This window comes from Carcharodon carcharias, chromosome 15 (assembly GCF_017639515.1).
Source record: "Carcharodon carcharias isolate sCarCar2 chromosome 15, sCarCar2.pri, whole genome shotgun sequence".
Lineage (NCBI taxonomy): Eukaryota > Metazoa > Chordata > Chondrichthyes > Lamniformes > Lamnidae > Carcharodon > Carcharodon carcharias.
Genome location: NC_054481.1, coordinates 88,168,648 through 88,188,621, shown reverse-complemented (window position 1 = coordinate 88,188,621; position 19,974 = coordinate 88,168,648). Strand labels below are relative to the sequence as shown.

The window sequence follows — 19,974 nt, the reverse complement described above, 5'->3', positions numbered from 1 at the left end:
ATTCCCACTTATATCCTTATAATGGATCAATGCTGTTGATGTACTGGTGCTAAATTGATTGGCTTCCACTAACCAGAACCATCTTTTTTTGTGCTTGGTATGATTTTAGCCTGTGGAGAGTTTTCTCTCTGATTTCCATTGACTTCAGCTCTGGAATTCAGCTCTTTTGTCCATATCAGAACTTAGGAAATGAGCCAAGTGGTTCTTGTAGAACCTAAAGTAAGCATCAGTGATGAGGCCTTGCTGAGTAAGTACCACTTGATGGATGGGTGTATCTTGTCATATCCGATGCCTTAGATGATGCTGGGTGGTCTGTTCTGTTTATTTATTTGTCTTTTTCATAGCCATTTTGTTGCAATTTAGTGTCCCACCTCAAAAAGGCTACCAATGGGTATAAACACAACTCTCACTTTTTAAGCTTCCCATAAAGTCTCCGCTACCTGCTTACCCCCTGTCATCTCCCTTATTGGTGAAGGGATTACATCCTTAATTTCAAAGGCTACTTCTACACCCTACCATTTTCCCTATGCTTCCCATTGACCTTACAATACATTGTACATAGTTCCTAGCCATAGGCTCAAAGAAGGCTTACAGCACAGGAGGTTGGCCCCTTGTATCCGTGCTGGCTCTCTGCAAGAACAACCCACCTAGTGCCACTTACCCGCCTTTTCCCCATAGCCCAGCAATTTTTTTTTCTCCAGATAATTCTCTTTTGACTATTCTGATTGAATCTGCTTCCATCAAACTCTCGAGCAGTACATTCCAAATCTTAATCACTCATTGCACTGTTGTTTCTTTTGCCAATCACCCAAAATTAGTGCCCTGTGGTTCTTTATCCATCCGCCAATGAGAACAGCTTCTTTCTGTGTTCTCAGTCTAGACCCTTTCTGATTTTGAACACTCTCCCCTCAAGCTTCTCTTCTCCAAGGAGAAGAGCCTCAGCTTCTCCAATCTATCCATGTGACCAAAGGTTCTCACCTCTGGAACCACCCTTGTAAATCCCCTGACCATACTGTAGTTGTGACTTAGTTATGGCTACCATGCCAAGTTGAATTTATGTCTGAAATTCATTCAGTTTATAGACTCACTGCTTTTGTCTAAAGAATGTTTACCCTATCCTGTCCTTTTGATCTAAAGGGAAGGTGAAAATCTCCCTTTAGCAGCCAATATGGAAAGTAGCTCATTCTATGAGTGGCATGATAAAGCTCAGATGAGTATATTTATAGATTGAAGAAGTTGGGACTGTTTTCCTTGGAGAAAAGAAGGTTGAGAGGAGATTCGATGGAGGTATTCAAAATCATGATGGGTCTGGACAGAGTAGATAGGGAGAAACACTACCCACTCCTGAAAAGTTTGGGAATGAGAGGGCAAGATTTAAAGTAATTAGCAAAAGGGAAATGTCATGCCCAGAAGACATAAAGGAAATATATACACATGTCCTATATTGTCCTGGCTACTTTATAATTTTTAAAAAATGGACAATGGCTTTACATTGACTGAAGCCTGATTAGCTACGGCTCACACAAAAGGAATACTAATCTTCAGAAACAGCAAGCATCTCGTTATCTCTGAAGAGGTGCTAATGCCCCCTGTGACTGCAGAGATCAAATTCCAAGGAAATGCCCAAAGACCCTTCACATTTCTAAGGCAGAGCTCTGGCCACTGGAGACAATACATCTGCGAGGTAAAAGGAGCCCTGAAACCGCTGAAACTTATTAAGGATGCAATATTAACCATCTCAAGAATCCAGCCAGGAATATGCATCCTATGTCCAAACCAATGGGAAGAAGTGAGAGTTATGTCACATGACCCCTCCCCCCCCAAGCTGCTAGAACCTATAATATTGCCTTGTGGAGCTGAATCCAGGTAGTCTGCCATCTTCCATCAACAAAGCAGCAGAAACAGAGCTCTGTTCAGGTTTAAATTGCCTCGTCCTTATCTACAATGTTTTCTACTGGAACATCTGAGCACCTATACCAGTGCCTACTGCAAGACTGGTTTATCTCTATGTGCTCTCTCATTGTGGAAGTCAGCACTACTGGAAAAGTGGATCACCCTGCATTAGTTTCTGCCAGCTAACCTCTCTGAAGGAATACACCATTGGACTTTTAAGTCTGGGCTCTGGACTCACGTGAAACAGTAATTCTTACTTTTTCTGTTGTCTTTGCCCTGTACCCCTTTCTTGCCTTCATCCCTCCTTTGATACGTGAATGTACTGGAGCTACGTTGCGAACCCCTTTCCCACATTTTTGAATGTGTGTAAAATAAACTAACTCTCTGATTTTGCCCCACCTCGAGTTTGCTGTGTGGTTATTAATAGAGGATTGGATCACTCCAAAAACTGAAGTGTGGGGCAAAATATGCCTCTGCTTATAAAGGGGGAAATCAAAAATCAAAACACCTTTCTGTTTGTGGATGAGTGGTGAGAGGAGAAATCAGGGCTGTTTTAAATTAAATTCCCTCCTGTCCATAACAGAAGCAAAAGCAACATGACAAGAAACTTTTTCATGCAGTGAGTGGTTAAGATCCTAAATGCGCTGCCTGAAACCATGGTGGGGGAAGCATTCAAAAGATAATTGGATTATTGTTTGAAAGGGAAGAATGTGCAGGTTTATGGGAAGAAGGGGAATGTTACGAGGTGAATAGCTCCTTCAGAGAGTCAGTGCAAAGACAATGGGCTGAATGACTTCCTCCTGCACACTGAAGGATAATGAAGAACCATTTTCACAATGAAGAGCAAATAAGAGGCAGCTCCAGCTTGTGTACTACGTCACGGATTGCTGCGGTCATGACGTCACCCGAACCTGTGCTCCTGAGTGGACTACGTTACCCTCCCGGCTGCTTGGCGGCGCGGAGCAGGCCCCAGGGTTCGGAGTGAAGGCCGCGGGCAGGCAGAGCGGACAGTCCCCGGCCCGAGTCTCGGAGTGAAGGCCGCGGGCAGAGCGGATAGTCCCCGGTTCCTCCCCGTAGGCTGAGCGGCGCCTATGGCCCCCAAGCAGCAGCTGGAGAAGGCGGCCTGGCAGTGGACCGAGAGCGTCAGGCCGGAGGAGGTGAAGCAGGAGCACATCGAGCTGGCGTACCGCATCCGCCTGGGCTCCTGTCGCAGGGATGCCCGCAGGTAACGGCGGGGCTGGAGGCCGGCAGGGGGAGACACGGCGGAGCCGGGCGAGGGGACTCAGCTGCGGGCGGCGGATTTTGCTCTCAACCGGGGGGCGGGAATCTGCGCTGGGACTCGCCCCAGATTGCGGAGAGGGAGCGACATCAGCTCCCAACACCATCTTCTGTACGGCTCTCCACTCCCCCCGCCACCTCTATCTCTCTCTCTCTTTCTCTCTTTCCCCCCCGCAAGACCATCACCTCTCTTCCCCCCGCCCCCAGACCACCACCACTCCCCCCCACCACCACCACCACCACTCCCTCCCCCCCCCACCACCACCACCACCACCTCCTCTTCTCCACCCCCTCGACCACCGCCTCTCACCCCCCGCCCCCGACCACTGTCTCTAACCCCCCCGACCACCGCCTCTTCCCCCACCGCCACCTCCGCCTCTTCCCCCACCGCCACCTCCGCCTCTTCCCCCACCGCCACCTCCGCCTCTTCCCCCACCGCCACCTCCGCCTCTTCCCCCACCGCCACCTCCGCCTCTTCCCCCACCGCCACCTCCGCCTCTTCCCCCACCGCCGCCTCCGCCTCTTCCCCCACCGCCGCCTCCGCCTCTTCCCCCACCGCCGCCTCCGCCTCCTTCCCCCACCGCCGCCTCCGCCTCCTTCCCCCACCGCCGCCTCCTTCCCCCACCGCCGCCTCCTTCCCCCACCGCCGCCTCCTTCCCCCACCGCCGCCTCCTTCCCCCACCGCCGCCTCCTTCCCCCACCGCCGCCTCCTTCCCCCACCGCCGCCTCCTTCCCCCACCGCCGCCTCCTTCCCCCACCGCCGCCTCCTTCCCCCACCGCCGCCTCCTTCCCCCACCGCCGCCTCCTTCCCCCACCGCCGCCTCCTTCCCCCACCGCCGCCTCCTTCCCCCACCGCCGCCTCCTTCCCCCACCGCCGCCTCCTTCCCCCACCGCCGCCTCCTTCCCCCACCGCCGCCTCCTTCCCCCACCGCCGCCTCCTTCCCCCACCGCCGCCTCCTTCCCCCACCGCCGCCTCCTTCCCCCACCGCCGCCTCCTTCCCCCACCGCCGCCTCCGCCTCCTTCCCCCACCGCCGCCTCCGCCTCCTTCCCCCACCGCCGCCTCCGCCTCCTTCCCCCACCGCCGCCTCCGCCTCCTTCCCCCACCGCCGCCTCCGCCTCCTTCCCCCACCGCCGCCTCCGCCTCCTTCCCCCACCGCCGCCTCCGCCTCCTTCCCCCACCGCCGCCTCCGCCTCCTTCCCCCACCGCCGCCTCCGCCTCCTTCCCCCACCGCCGCCTCCGCCTCCTTCCCCCACCGCCGCCTCCGCCTCCTCCCCCCACCGCCGCCTCCGCCTCCCTCTCCTCCCCCCCCGCCACCTCTCCCCTTCCCCCTGACCGGACCACCCCCTCATCTCTCCTCTCCCCCTCTCCCCGACCACCACCCCACCTCTCCCCTCCCCCTCGCCCCGACCACCACCCCAGTCTCTGGAGCACAAGAGCAAACAATTGGAAAGTGGACGTGTTTCTGCTCGGCAGAGTTGACTTGTTTGGTAATGAGTTATTTTCAGTTTTGAACTTGCTCACTGTCAGGTTTTCTGCGTTAGGAACTGGCTAAGGTTGTCTTCCATGGCAATAGGGTGAGCATTGTGTTGGCATTGACCAGGTGTTGTAAGGGGAACTCTTTTTCCCAAGTGGCAAGTTGATGCTAGGTCAGTTGTTCATTTTCAATTTGAGCTTGATAATACTTTTGGCTAATTCAAACCATGGGCCAAAGGTGGGAACACGTTGTTAAAAACTTAGTTCACGACATGATTTCAGGCAGTTCTCTGCCATAAATTTCATGTGTGTAATTTCCAGGTGGAAACTTATTAGTTTGAGTAGCAAACACACTGTTGTCGGCATAGATGGATTTCCGCATGGTCACAGACGTGTTTGCGTACAGATTAAAAGGGAATGGAACTAGAACTGATTCCTGAAGGAGGCCATTGATTTGTTGTATCCTTGTTCTGCTGTGCCCAGCACTTTACTTTCTTTTATTCATTCTTTGGATGTAAGTGTCGTTGGCAAGGCCAACATGTATTTTCCATGTCTAAATTCCCTTCAGAAGGTGGTGGCGAGCTGCCTTCTTGAACCACTGCAGTCCATGTAATGTAGATACAGCCAAAGTGCTGTTAGGGCGGGAGTTCCAGGATTTTGACCCAGTGACAATGAAGGTTGGGCAATGGTGTGTACCTTGGAGGGAAACTTGTAGGTGCCGCTGTTCCCATGCATCTGCTGCCCTTGTTCTTTTTAGGTGGTAGGGGTCATGGTTTGGAAGGTACTGTTGAAGGAGTCTTGGCAAGTTGCTGCAGTGCATCCACTGTGCACTGGTGAATGTTTAATATGGTGGATGTGGTGCTGATCAAGTGGATTGCTTTGCCATGCAGATGATAAACAGACTTTGGGCACTCATTATGTGAATTGCTTGCTGCAGAGTTCCCAGTCTCTGACTTGCTCTTGTAGCCACAATGTTCACACGGCTGCTGTAGTTAAGTTTCTGGTCAATGGTATCTTCCAGGATGTTGATTCGGAAATCTCAACCTGCAGTCGTCTGGCTTTACTGTGTAACCAGACCCGCAACAATGTGGTTGATTCTTAACTGCTCTTTGAAATGACCCAAACCCCTATGAGAAGGTCTAATAAGGCAACTGGAAGGATCAACCTGTATTGACCTAGACACTGGCTTCGTCACTGGGCCAAAATCCTGGAACTCCCTACCAAACAGTACAGCATTGACTGCAGCAACTCAAGAAAGTGGCTCACCATTACCTACTGTAGGACAATTAGGGATGGATAATAAATACCAACCTTACAGCGGTGCCCACATCCTGTGAACAAATCTAAAAAAGGTGGGCAGTAATGCATCTAAAACAGGAACCGCATGACTCTACTAGTATTAATAACCATGCAGGACCATTTCCATTAATGACAGCCCTCTGTCTACAATAAATTCAGGATTTGTCCTCCAATCCCACAGCACAGAATATCCCTAATGATTCTTTTGAATAACTTTTCAAGAATTATTGAGCTAATGGGTCTACAATTTCATAGGCTTTGCCTTTTTTGCTCTTTTTGAATAGAGTCCACAACATTCAACTCCTTACTAGATATGGGAGCAATGCCAGAGGACTGCAGGATTGAAAACATTACACCACTGTTCAAGAAAGGGAAGATAGGTAAACTGTGCAATAACAGCCTAGTGTTGGCAAAACTTTGAGACAAAAATGGAACAAAATTAAGTGGCACTTGAAAAAGAAACGGTTAATAAACCAAAGCTGGTGTGGATTTGTTAAAGGCAAATTGTATTTGACTAACTTGATTCAGTCCTTTGGAATAATGGAGAGAGTTGATGATGGTTGAGCAGTTGATGTGTATATGGGTTTTCAGAAGATAAAGTAACAGTTGAGAAAATTGAAACCTGTGATATTAAAGTGACAATGCTACCATGGAGACAAAATTGGACAAGGGACAGAAAATGGTAGTTTTTTAAAAATGGTTTTCCAGACTGGTGGGTATTGGCCGTTCCCCAAGGGTTAGTATTAGGACCATTGTTCTTTTTGATCTATTAATGACCTGCACTTGGCTATACAGGACATAATGTTAAAGTTTGCAGATGACATGAAACTTGGATAGGTAGTCAACCATGAGGATAGTAATAGACTTCAGGGAGACAGATTAGTGAAAAGGCCAGGTACATGGCTGATGAAATTTAGTACAGTGAAGTGATGCATTTGGTAGGAAGAATGAGAGTCAATATAAAGTAAATGGTACAATTTTAAAGGGAATGCAGGAAGAGACGGACCTGGGTGTATTTATAGAAATAGCTGATGAAGGCAAGACACATTGATAAGGTCTTTTTTATTCATAATAAATAGCTTATGGGATCCTTACCTTTATGAATGGAGTACAAAAACAAGGAGGTTATGCTCAACTTTTATAAATCACTGGTTAGGCCCCAGCTGGAGTATTATAACCAAAGGATACAGATTTAAGATAATTGATACATGAACCAGAGACTACCTGATGAAAAAGGTTTTTACACATGAGTCAAGATTTGGAATGCACTGCCTTAGAGGCTGGTGGAAGCAGGTTCATTTGTAACCTTCAAAAGAGAATTAGTTAAATGCGTGGTGAGGGGGAGATTTGCAGAGTGACAGGGAAAGTGCACACGTGTGGGACTAATGGACAGCTCTTTCAAAAAGCTGGCATAGGCATGATGGGCTGAATGGCCTCCTGTACTTCTGATAATTTAATTAAATTAATACTTAGAACAGCTTGTTTTGCCTGTGAGGTGACATTTGAGCTGACATCAATTGTTACATTTTGGATTTTTGCCTAACATTCTTGTCTTCTCAGAAATAATAAATTTCTGTAAATGGAACACGTCTCCCATGACCTAAAAACGGCACCCTTTTATGTATCGGGTATTACCCCCAATTCATTTAACTCACTGTTAGCCAATTGGGATGCCCATGATGTTCTCTTGTCTGTCCTGAATGTTGGAAAATGTGATGTTGCCAGATTAATACTTGTAGGCTAAAGCTACTTGGTGAGATTAAGTTAATTAACACACAGGCAAAATCATACATACAAGATATTGGACAGTGCTTTAAAGCAAAATTGGAATCATTCTAAAAGTAAACTTAAATTCTAAGACTTTTGTAGCAACCAATTTTAAGTCTTGGTACAAAATCCTGCTGTGGTGTCTGTGGGCAGTGCAAGTCTTGGTTTATTCAAATTACAGGTTCCATCCTTCAATTAGAGGCAATAGGAGAATTCCCCAGTACCTATTTAGCCGCCAGCGCTCTGATGTGAGAGTTATCAATCATCTCCACATAGTTGTTTACTGACTAAATATCCGTTATGTCAAGATGGGGAAAATTATTAAGCTGGTACCTCAGTGTTCACTGTTGGAACCATTGTTGTTTCCAACATGGATCATTGAGCTGGTTTCAGAAACTCAATGCATATTGATCAGATTTGTAGATAATTCTCAGTCAGGCAGTGAATTTGGAGTAGGTAGCAAAAAATTACGAGTTGGAAAAAACATGCAGGTTGGCAGAAAAGTGGCAAATGTTCTGTTTTAAATAATACAACATTTAAAACAAAATTTTAGTGAAATATTAAAATAGAGAATAATAAACTTTCATGCAGAAAACTATAATTTTGGAGAGAAATTGTACTGTAACAACTTGCAAGTACTTAGTATCTTTAAAGTTGTAAAGTATTTCAAGACCCTCAGGATGATAAAATTCAACTCTGAGCCACATAAGATATTAGGATCGGTGACTCAGAGATAAGGGTAGGTTTGAAGGAGTATCTAGAAGGAGCCAGGGAGCAGTTTAAGGATGGAATCCTAGACCTTAATGGCCTAGGTAGCTGAATGCATGACAGCTAGTGATGGAGCAAAAAAAATTGGGAATGTGCAAAAGGTCATAATTGGAGGAGCACAAAGACCTTGGGATTGTAGGACTGGAGGAGGTTACAGATTGGAGGGTGTGAAATCATGGAAGGATTTGAAAATGAGGATGAGAATTTTAAAATTGAGGCATTACTGGTCTAGGAGTCAATGTAGATCTTTGAAACAGGGGTGATGGTAAATTCAGGATGATCAGTATCACAGGCATCTTCTTGGGAATGATCTTCACATAGGTTAAGAGAGGATTCTGTGCCCCATTTCCTGGAGATGGTTTTAAATCGACACGCTCTGATTATTGCAATATATTTTTCTCAGACAGAAATGCTTGCTCTTCATTAAAATGGGATATTGGCCTTAAATAAAAATGTTCCTTCTACTGGTATTCCATATGGTTTGACGTACTCGTATCCATGAAGGCTGACAAATTTAATAGCCCCGTAATCCAGGGATTCATGGTCTAGAAACCACAGTATTTTAGAATTTTGGGCATGATGCAAATGGAATTAATCAAACTAATGAAAGTATGATGGAAAATTTAGATAATTGTGGAGCTTCCCCTTCAACTGCTTTTCTATTGGTAATGACTTGTATAACTTCATGTGGTGAATTGAGAGAATGAGGTAGAGATATTGATGGCTGTGAAGACTAATTCACACTCAGAAGGCAGCAAAAAGTGTGCTTTTGAAATAATGAAGCCAAAGGAAGTAAATTACTGATAGTTTGGATTATTGGCTTCATTTGTGTCTTGAAGTTAAAAAATAATACGGAACAATCAACATGGATTTCAAAAAGGAAAGTCTTACTTAACCAATCTGTGAATTTTTTGAAGGGTAACATGTAATACACTAAGTGTAAAATATTTGATTTTCAAACGGCCGGAAAAAGGAAGCATTTGGCTAAGACAAGTTGCAGGCACTGTCAGGAGAATTCATAATGGGGAAATAGAGAAATGACAGAAAAGCTTAATAATTACTTTGTGTGTGTTTTCACTAAGGAGGATACAGGAAATCTCCTAGATTTAGAGATCCAAGGGACTAAGGAGAATGAGGAGTTGAAGGAAATTAGTATAAGAAAGAAGGTTGTATTGGAGAAATTAATGGGACTGAAAGTTGATAAGTCCCCGGGACCTGATATTCTGCACACCAGTGTTGAAAGAGGTTGCTATAGAGATAGTGGATGCATTGATGATCATTTTCCAAATGTCTATAGATCCTGACGTGGTCCTTGAAGATTGGAAGGTAGCAAATGTCAATCCACTATCTAAGACGAGAGGGAGAGAGAAAACCTGGGAACTACAGACCTGTTAGCCTTACATCAGTAGTAGGGAAATGCTAGAATCTATTACAAAGTATGTGATAAATGGATACTTGGATAATCATGAGCAGATTGGCCATAGTCAGCATGGATTTGAGAATGGGAAATCATGTTTGATGAATTTGGAGTTTTTTGAAGATATTGCTAACAAAATTGACAAATGAGAGCAGATGGACGTGGTATACTTAGATATTCAGAAGGCTTTTGATAAAATCTCCCACAGGAGATTGATTAGCAAAATAAAAGCACATGGGATCGGAGGCTATATGCTGGCATGGATTAAGGATTAACCAACAGGCAGAAAACAGAGTAGGAATAAACGAGTCATTCTTGCGTTGGCAGGCAGTGACTAGTGGGGTACCACAAATATCGGTACTTAGGCCCCAGCTGTTCACAATGTATATCAATGATTTGGATGTGGATGATACAAAACTAGGCGGGAATGTGTGTTGTTGTGAGGAAGATGTAAAGTGGCTACAGGAGGATTTGGACAGACTTAGTGAGAGGGTAAGAACATGGCAGATGGAATATAATGTGGAAAAATGTGAGGTTATTCACTTTGGTAGAAGGAACAGATGTGCAGTATTTCCTAAATGGTAAGAGATTAGAAAGTGTAGATGTACAAAGGGACCTGGGTGTCCTTGTCCATAAGGCACTGAAGGCTAACATGCAGGTGCAGCAAGCTATTAGGAAGGCCATTAGGAATGTTAGCCTTTATTGCAAAAGGATTTGAATACAGGAGTAGTGAAGTCTTGCTTCAATTGTATAGAAGCTTGGTTAGACCGCACCTAGAAGAGTGTGTGTAGTTTTGGTCCCCTCAACTCAGAAAGGATATTATTGCCAAAGAGGAAGTGCAACGAAGGTTCATCAGACTTGTTCTGGGGATGGGAGGGACTGTCATGTGAAGGAAGATTGGGAAACTGGGCCTGTATTCTCTAGAGTTTTGAAGAATGAGGTGATTTCATTGAAATCTACAAAATACTTAAAGGAATAGACAGGGTAGATGCAGGTAAGATGTTTTCCCCTGGATGGGGAGTCTAGAACAAGGGGACATACTTTCAAAATAAGGGGAAGCCACTTAAGACCGAGGTAAGGAGAAATTTCCTTACTCAGGGTTGTGAATCTTTGGAATTCTCTACCCCAGCGGGCTGTGGAAGCTCAAGTCGTTGAGTATGTTTAAGGTAGAGATTGATAGATTTCTGATTAACAATAAAGTAAAGGGTTATGGAGATAGTGTGGTTAAAAGGCAATGAAGTGTTCGATCAGCCATGATCATAGGGAATGGCGGAGCAGGCTCGGTGGGATGAATGGCCTTCTCTTGTTTCTATGTTGTTTACAATTTATATTAACATACTGGAATCAAAGCCACAGTTCTTAAATTTGTAGATGACACCAAATTGGGAGGCGTAGTCAACACTTAAGAAGTACAACAAACCACAAGAAGACATTAAACTTGAAGAATGGACATACATTTGGCAAATGAAATTCAGCACAGTTAAGTGGCAGAGGATCCTTTGGGAAGAGGACTTGTGTTTCCTCTAAACATGTATGAGGAAGGTGACTGGAAACTACCTCAGTATTCTTTTCCCTGGTCATATTGCTCGTTGCAGTTGAAAATGGGAGGCTGATGAGGAAAGTGCAGGATTGTGTGGTATGGAAAAATGAGCAGAGGACCTGTTCTTGGATAGATCATCACTACACAGATAAGTGTGAAGTATTACATTTTGTTAAGGATTACTTGTAAGAGCCTAAATAGGGTAGAGGAGAAAACAAGTACAAATACGCAAACTATTAAAAGCTGTGATGCAGGTCATTAGGACCATAAGCAAAAGCTAACCAATCACCAGAGTTTACCATAGGTCATGGTGTATAAGTTGATTGAACATATAAGTCAACCTGAAATTTTATGCTAAAAATTCACGGTTAGGCCTGTACTCAGTGTATAAGTCGATTTCCCTGTGCACCCTGTTCTGCTAAGAAATGTCAAACTTGCAGCAGGAGCCAACCTCAGTTTTCACCTCAGAAATGCATGTTTCACTTATAAGTCGGCACATGGGAACATGATAGCGATATGATAAACAGAAATAGATCCCCTGGCAAAAAAAATTAGAGGTCAAAGCTGATTTCAAACTAAAAGTCGTAACACTTGCTAATTCGTCAAATAACTGTGATGCAGCGAGAGAATTCGTAGTATGTGAAAAACTGGTGTGAGAATGGGAGGAGGAGGAATCTGGCCTGAAGAAGATGCCCAAGAATAAATGTGTCATGAGAACAGGGACCAGCCATTGGCCTTGATCTTGTGAAACATTTATCGGAATTGGCTCTCAAATTATCAGAATGGTTATGTTGTCACCAGAAATGCAAAGCATATATACAAACTTAAGTGGGCCAAATAAAACTGAGTCCAGCAAAAATTTCAAACCCAAAGTTAATTGGTGTAGCCATTTTATGGAAGGAAAATGTCTATGTTATGGCAGAAGACCAAGATTACTTAGTGACTTCCAAAAAAAATCTCTGCCAAATTACCAGCTTCAAGCGGTTCTTCATCAGGCAGTGGCAGTCATGAGTACCAGTTATGTCACACAGCTACCAAACTGTTGAGTGGAAAGGTTCGAAAACCATTCTGGTGAAAACCACTGTATGTGAGAAGACAAGATTCACAGTGGTGGTACTAGTCTCCACGGCTGACGGAACAAAATTAAAGCCTATGGTAATTTTCAAATATAAAAATATGCTGAAAATCAAGTGCCTTGCAAGAGTTTTTGTGCATATCCATGACAACGGTTGCTTGGATGAGAATGGAGTGAAACTATGCGTCGCTAATGTGTGGAATAGACATCCAGTGGTCCACTCAAAAGAATGGAGCTTATTAGTGTGTGATAGGTTCATATCCAACATTACTGATGAGATCATGAGACACCTGTGAAGAAATGACATCTAAATTGCAGTTATACTGAGGGTCTAACACCTGTTGTTCAACCTTTGGATATATGCCTCAACATGCCATTCGAGGATCATGTTCACATTGAATGGAGCAGGTGGATGGTTGACAGAGAAAAAAATCTTCACAAAGAGTGGGAACATGCATGCTGCCCCTTTGTTTTGTGTGGTTTCATTATCAAATTGTGGGATGCTATTAGTGTACAAATTCATCCGATTGTTCAAAAGATGCAGAATATCGAACCTGATGGATGAAGAGGAAGTTTATTTGCTGTGGAGAGATGATTCTAAAACCGGAAACGCCAAATCTGATCTGTTGCGATGACGCAATAAATTCAATGAACTCTTTGTATCATATGTCAAAGACAATGAATTTGACAGTTCTTAAAATGTCTAAAATGGCGACCACCTATACCAACACCGTTGACGTGTAGGTTGACCCTAATTTTTGGAAGGATTTTTCAAGACTTTAAATGTCGCCTTATCCGCCGCAATCTATAGTATTTCTGGACGGATAGGATTGAAAACAAGCTTGTATCGATCCTTGGTTAGATCACACTTGGACTCCTAAATGCAGTTTTGTCACCATTATTATGAGAAGTATTTAGAGGCACTGTGCAAAAACTATTTACAAGGATTACACCAGAGCTGAGAGGTTGTGCCTATCAAGAAAAGCTGAACAGGCTGGGTTTCTTCCTCTGGAAAAGAGAAGGCTGTGGGATGACCCTGTAGAGACCTTTAAAATTATGAAAAGTTTTATTAGTGTGGTTCCACTTGGGAACAGCAGAACTAATCAATAAATCAGTAGATTAGAACATCATAATTATATAGTTATGAAATCAAATAGGGAATTCAGAAGAAACTTCTTTACCCAGAGAGTGGTGAGAGTGTGGAGTTTGCTACCACACTGAGTAGTTGCAGCAAATTATATAGATACACTTCAGGGGAGGCTAGATAAGCTTATGAGGGAGAAGCTGATAGATGGGAAGGGATGAGAAAAGGCTCACGTGAAACATAAACCCTGGCTTGGACTGAGTGATCTGTTTCTGTGCTGGACATTCTGAAAATGTTTGTTTTGGTAAAAGACATCTAATTTGCCAACAAGATTTACTGAAGCTTGATATGTAACTGATAAAGTACATCATCAACTTCAGGGCAAGAACTAACCTTCCACTAAAGTTCCCTTTAAAATGTCTTTATTTGCTCAGACCCAAATACACTGCTCAACGCAGAGCAAGGCTTGTGCGGTTACTTTCAAGCTGATGCATGACCGTACATGCACCTAGCTTAGCGGGAGCATTTCCTTCCACTGCAAAGCCAGATGAGGACTACTCTGACGGTCCTGCTTATCACTGTGAATTCATAGATGAAGCTGAAGTGCATAGCTGATTTTATTGGTGCAGTGGAAAATAATCTTCAAGCCATACTTGTATGCATGATTCCTTGAAATGGTTTAGATGTCCTTTACTTCCTTGACCTCAAGAGGCACTGAGGCAACGGGTTCACCTTGCAGAATCATAATGCATGACCATCATCGTCCTTGGAATTGATGTAAAGTTTTGGAGTTTTGAGTTGATTGGAGTTCGGTTCCCGACCAACTGGAGATTGTGTTTTATCTGCTAATGGTGCAGCTTAAGTAACAAGCTGTGTTGAAATGAGGGTGTGCGATTTTACCCGGTTTCCCATTCCTTACAATCATTCTCTCACTTGTCCACCCCAGAAGCAATGCAAGCTGGATGTGGCAGTGCTGCCAAGGATGGCAGTAAATGGGTTTAGAACTCAGAATACTGATGTCGTTGGCCTGTTTTCCATAGTGGTTGATTAAAGTGTACACTTTCAGAGGCTGCACTAATTTCTGTGAAACGCAGGATATTTTGTTTCTTGTGCTGCCTTTACATAGCTGCAAATGAGTAAAATTTTAAAGCTTGAATCTGGCATATGCTATTAAGTATAAACCTTTTTTCTGTTGCACTTGTCACGCTTTGGCATTCTTAATTAAACTTATCTTGCACATCTAACTGGATCATTCTTATATGATGCACTCCTTTCCTAAATATGCTCTAATTTCTTTAGGAGTGCATGGGTGATTTGTTTGTGTGTGCGATCCACTTAAATTTTTTGTCATGGCTGTGCACAAATGCCAACTTAAAGTGGCCAACTTCTGTGTGGCACATGTGGGGACTTTTGGGTTGCCGTGCAGCTGAGAGGAAACATTTCCCTTATCCCCAACTTGTAATTTTTTGGGATCTTTAGCAGATTAGCAAACAAAACAACCCAACCTAAATCTCAAAATGAGAGTTTTAACTTAAAGATTTTTGAAGTTTAGGTAATGTACACTTTTCCCCTCCTGCATTCTGTTCTCTTATCTTACCAGATGTAAAATAATTTTAAAATGTTTTGTTTCAGCTTCCTCTTGAAGAATGTACTGGTATGACACTATCCAGCTTGTTAACTGACCTGTCAAAGAAACTATAAGGGCCTTTGCTTAACTTAACCTCCACATGAACATGTAATCCATTCAGAGCAATTACACCATCTAGCTTCAAGGGAGCACATATCTGCATTCTGGGCATCACAACAACATTCTACTTTGTGATATGTTAGAATGTTACAGGATACACCATGTGTGGCTGGAGTCATGGGAGGTTTGTTAATTTTAATAAATAGATATGTACAATTTATTTTTTAAGTTGCATGAGAATGTTAAATATGTTCTGATGGCTCTTGAGGACTTGTTTATTTTGTTTGACTCACTGCAACCTCAACTTTTAGTTGGTCCCTGTCAAGGGAAAGTAGATACTCATCCAGTATCCTGAGATTGCAACAGCCATGTGGATTGAATTTACAGCTGTACTTTTTCCAATATTTAATTTGGTAGTAACCTTTTAAACCCCATGCCTAGTTAGTTGTTATGGTGCTGCAATCAGTAAGAAAATGTTTTTGAAATGTATGTTGATAATCTAATCCTGTTTGAAATTATTTTGAGCCCAATAGGCAACATTCCAGTGACAGAGTGACAACCCTGCCAGAACCTGGATTTACTCAATGTCTAATATAGGTGCTCCTGGTGGCATAGTGGTATTGTCACTGGACTGTTCGTCCAGAGACCCAGGGGAATGGTCTGGAGAACCGAGTTCGAATTCCACCATGGCAGATGGTGAAATTTGTGTTTAATAAAAAATCTGGAATTACAAGTCTGATGATGACCATGAAACCATTGTTGATTGTTATAAAAAAGCATCTGGTTCACTAATATTTTTTAGGGAAGGAAATCTGCCGTCCTTACCTTGTCTGGCCTACGTGTGACTGCAGGCCCGCAGCAATGTGGTTGACTCTTAACTGCCCTCTGAACAAGGGCGATTAGAGATGGGCAATAAATGCTGGCCAAGCCAGCAACACCCACATGAATGAATAAAAAAAAAAATGTTCCTGCAGATCTTCTTAGATCAGGAAAGGGAACTCTTGCTGATGTTTCTTCAAATGCTTATTAAAATAGGCAGGCAAGCACAAGCATTGAGGCTATGATCTTCAGCCTTCAGCTTTGTTGGGTTAGTGGTATAGTTCGGATGTCAGATACCAGGCTCCAAAAGCAGATCGTCTTCTCCCAGCTCAGGCAGTACAGAAGAAGCACTGAATGTGCTGAATGTCTACATGAAGAAATGCAACATTGACATCAACTCCTGGGAGACCTTCACCTTGGACCGAACCAGATGGTGGCAGAGTCTTTGGGAAGAATCCCAACATGTTGAGAACCCAATGACGATGAAATGAAGGAGAAAAGCGAGAGTGGCTATAAGAACACGCCATCACCTAAACTTTTAAAAGACCAAGCGTCCCACGTGACTACAAATTCCCCAAGTGCCTTATTGTCTGCAGATCCTGAATTGGCTACATCAGCCATCTTCATTGGAAGACAATCACCCTCACTAGCGAGGGATAGCCAATAATGTTACAATAAGGTCCCAGAGAAGAATAGCTTTGAATATCAGCCAATCCAAATGGAACCTAGTTTGCATTGTGATGGATATATCTGTGTTTACACACTGCTTCTGATCTCGTTGTATCTCACGATTACAGCCAAAATGGACACTTATCTGATCTTGCAGTTCCTGGCTTACTCCTGCTCTTCTCTTCCTTCTGTATGCCCAGCAAAACATTAAAGCCGCTTTGTAATCTTGAGGTTGGGTTGGTCCTTCCAATGCTTCTGTTCTCCCTTTTGGGCCTCTGCCCACTTTCTGGATGCCATTAGGTCACATTTAATAATATACATTTAAAAGTTATGCTCTGTAGGTGCTCAGCAATTTGGCATTACCATTATTTACTGGTCTACTCCATTTTTCTCCTTCACTTTCTTAATTCTTCACCTAAGCTTTTAACTTAAATTCACAGTATGCCATGGAATTTTTTGAGTTAATATAACAGCAGTTTTATCAAGGATTTCAAAAGCAGTTCTTATCCACAGATCTGTGTAATTGTGACCTTTTAAAACTGGTTTTGTGGTCTAACAAAAGTTTAAGCTTCACTTAAGTCAACACAGTGAGACTTGTTTCACTATGCCAGATACACAAAAACAGTAACAAACTTACAGAATGGGCATATAAACCTGCATCACAAATCATTAAAACGAGCAATGCGGTTTGATGAAGCCATGAAAATGCAAGTGACATCAGGGATAATTTCTAGTGGAACAGAATTCAAAAGCAGGGAAGTTATGTTAAACTTGAATAGACCTTGATTAGACCACACTTGGAGTATTATACGTACACTCTTGTCTTCAAATTATAAAAGGGATATAGAGGCACTGGAGAAAAATGCATAACAGATTTACAAGAATGATGCGTGAACTGAGGCTGCAACTATCAGGAAAGACTGAACTGGCTGGGCCCTTGTCTCATTTTTACATTAACAAAAAAGGAAGCCTGAAACATGATCTAATAGAATTCTTTAATTATGATGTGGTTCAATATGATGGGCATGGGGATGTTTCAACTTGTGGGGGGAATCTAAAACTACGGGTCATAAATACAAGATAGGCACGAAGAAATACACTGGAATTTAGGAGAAATTCCTTCACTTGGTGTGGTGATAATGTGGAACTCTGTCACAAGAGGTGGTTAAATTAAATAGCATAGATTTATCTATTGGGTGGCAGATAAGTACATGAAGGAGAAAGAACTCTGAAGTATATGTTAAGATAAGCAGAGCAAGGTGGCAGGAGGCTCGTGAAGCATAAATGCAGAAATGTTGACCTTTGGATTGTGGTCTATATCTGTGCTGTAAAATCCCATGTAAGTAGTAATCCCATGTAAGTAATCCCATGTAAATTATAGAATGAATTTAAATGAGGTTTAATTTGCCAGCCATGAATGTAGCCAGTAAGAATTGGGAATACTCTCTTGTGGAAAGCAGTAACTTAGATTTGGTTCTGTGGAAATGACCTCTCTGCAGCTCTATCCAGACCCATTCTTTGTGAGCATAAGTAGTGAGTACTGAGATTCAGACCATGGTGGGAAGGCAGCCTGATCTTGTCCTTCCTCAGATGTTAATTTTGCTGCCTTGGTCATTGGATAGTGATCAGAAATGGAAACTGGCTTCTCCACCCACTTTCCTTACCTCCCTGACTCTAATAGATGCTTTGCTGCTTTTGTACACTCTGCTGAGTGAACAATCAAATCAAGGACATCCAATAGGGTGCACGATAGGAAGCTTTGAGTGGGTTAGTAAAACAAAAATCACAAGCTAAAATGGCAAGATTAGACAATTAGATCAACGTATGCTGTAACAGTATTTTGCTGGCAAAGGGGTTATAGTAATTGTCTGCAGAATTCATGCATGGCTTTATTACTGATACAAAAACAGAATTACCTGGAAAAACTCAGCAGGTCTGGCAGCATCGGCGGAGAAGAAAAGAGTTGACATTTCGAGTCCTCATGACCCTTCGACAGAACTTGCGTTCGAGTCCAAGAAAGAGTTGAAATATAAGCTGGTTTAAGGTATGTGTGTAGGGGGCGGAGAGATAGAGAGACAGAGAGGTGGAGGTGGGGGTGTGGTTGTAGGGACAAACAAGCAGTGATAGAAGCAGGTCATCAAAAGATGTCAACGACAATAGTACAATAGAACACATAGGTGTTAAAGTTAAAGTTGGTGATCTTATCTAAACGAATGTGCTAATTAAGAATGGATGGTAGGGCACTCAAGGTATAGCTCTAGTGGGGTTTTTTTTATATAATGGAAATAGGTGGGAAAAGGAAAATCTTTATAATTTATTGGAAAAAAAAAGGGGGAAGGGGGAAACAGAAAGGGGGTGGGGATGGGGGAGGGAGCTTATGACCTAAAGTTGTTGAATTCAATATTCAGTCCGGAAGGCTGTAAAGTCCCTAGTCGGAAGATGAGGTGTTGTTCCTCCAGTTTGCGTTGGGCTTCACTGGAACAATGCAGCAAGCCAAGGACAGACATGTGGGCAAGAGAGCAGGGTGGAGTGTTGAAATGGCAAGCGACAGGGAGGTTTGGGTCATTCTTGCGGACAGACCGCAGGTGTTCGCAAAGCGGTCGCCCAGTTTACGTTTGGTCTCTCCAATGTAGAGGAGACCAAACGTAAACTGGGCGACCGCTTTGCAGAACACCTGCGGTCTGTCCGCAAGAGTGACCCAAACCTCCCTGTCGCTTGCCATTCAACACTCCACCCTGCTCTCTTGCCCACATGTCTGCCCTTGGCTTGCTGCATTGTTCCAATGAAGCCCAACGCAAACTGGAGGAACAACACCTCATCTTCCGACTAGGGTCTTTACAGCCTTCCGGACTGAATATTGAATTCAATAACTTTAGGTCATAAGCTCCCTCCCCCATCCCCACCCCCTTTCTGTTTCCCCCTTCCCCCTTTTTTTTTCCAATAAATTATAAAGTTTTTGCTTTTCCCACCTATTTCCATTATATATAAAAAAAACCCCACTAGAGCTATACCTTGAGTGCCCTACCATCCATTCTTAATTAGCACATTCGTTTAGATAATATCACCAACTTTAACTTTAACACCTATGTGTTCTATTGTACTATTGTCGTTGACATCTTTTGATGATCTGCTTCTATCACTGCTTGTTTGTCCCTACAACCACACCCCCCCCCCTCCACCTCTCTGTCTCTCTATCTCTCCGC

At 43.5% G+C, this 19,974-nt stretch overlaps 1 protein-coding gene across 4 annotated transcripts in view; it reads left to right on the top strand.

Moving 5' to 3' along the window:
* Positions 1–2,831: 2,831 nt before the first annotated feature.
* usp48 (ubiquitin specific peptidase 48) overlaps positions 2,832–19,974 on the top strand; it is a 132,720-nt gene continuing 115,577 nt past the window's right edge. For 3 of the 4 annotated variants that reach the window (XR_005945334.1, XM_041206699.1, XM_041206698.1), the window contains exon 1: positions 2,832–3,118. Coding sequence is in view for 3 of the 4 variants with exons in the window: in XM_041206699.1 (XP_041062633.1) it covers positions 2,985–3,118 (134 nt within the window). In the remaining variant the exon portion in view is untranslated. Of the gene's footprint in view, positions 3,119–15,265; positions 15,468–19,974 lie in introns of those variants that run through there. The other variant, XM_041206700.1, reaches the window with a different exon arrangement.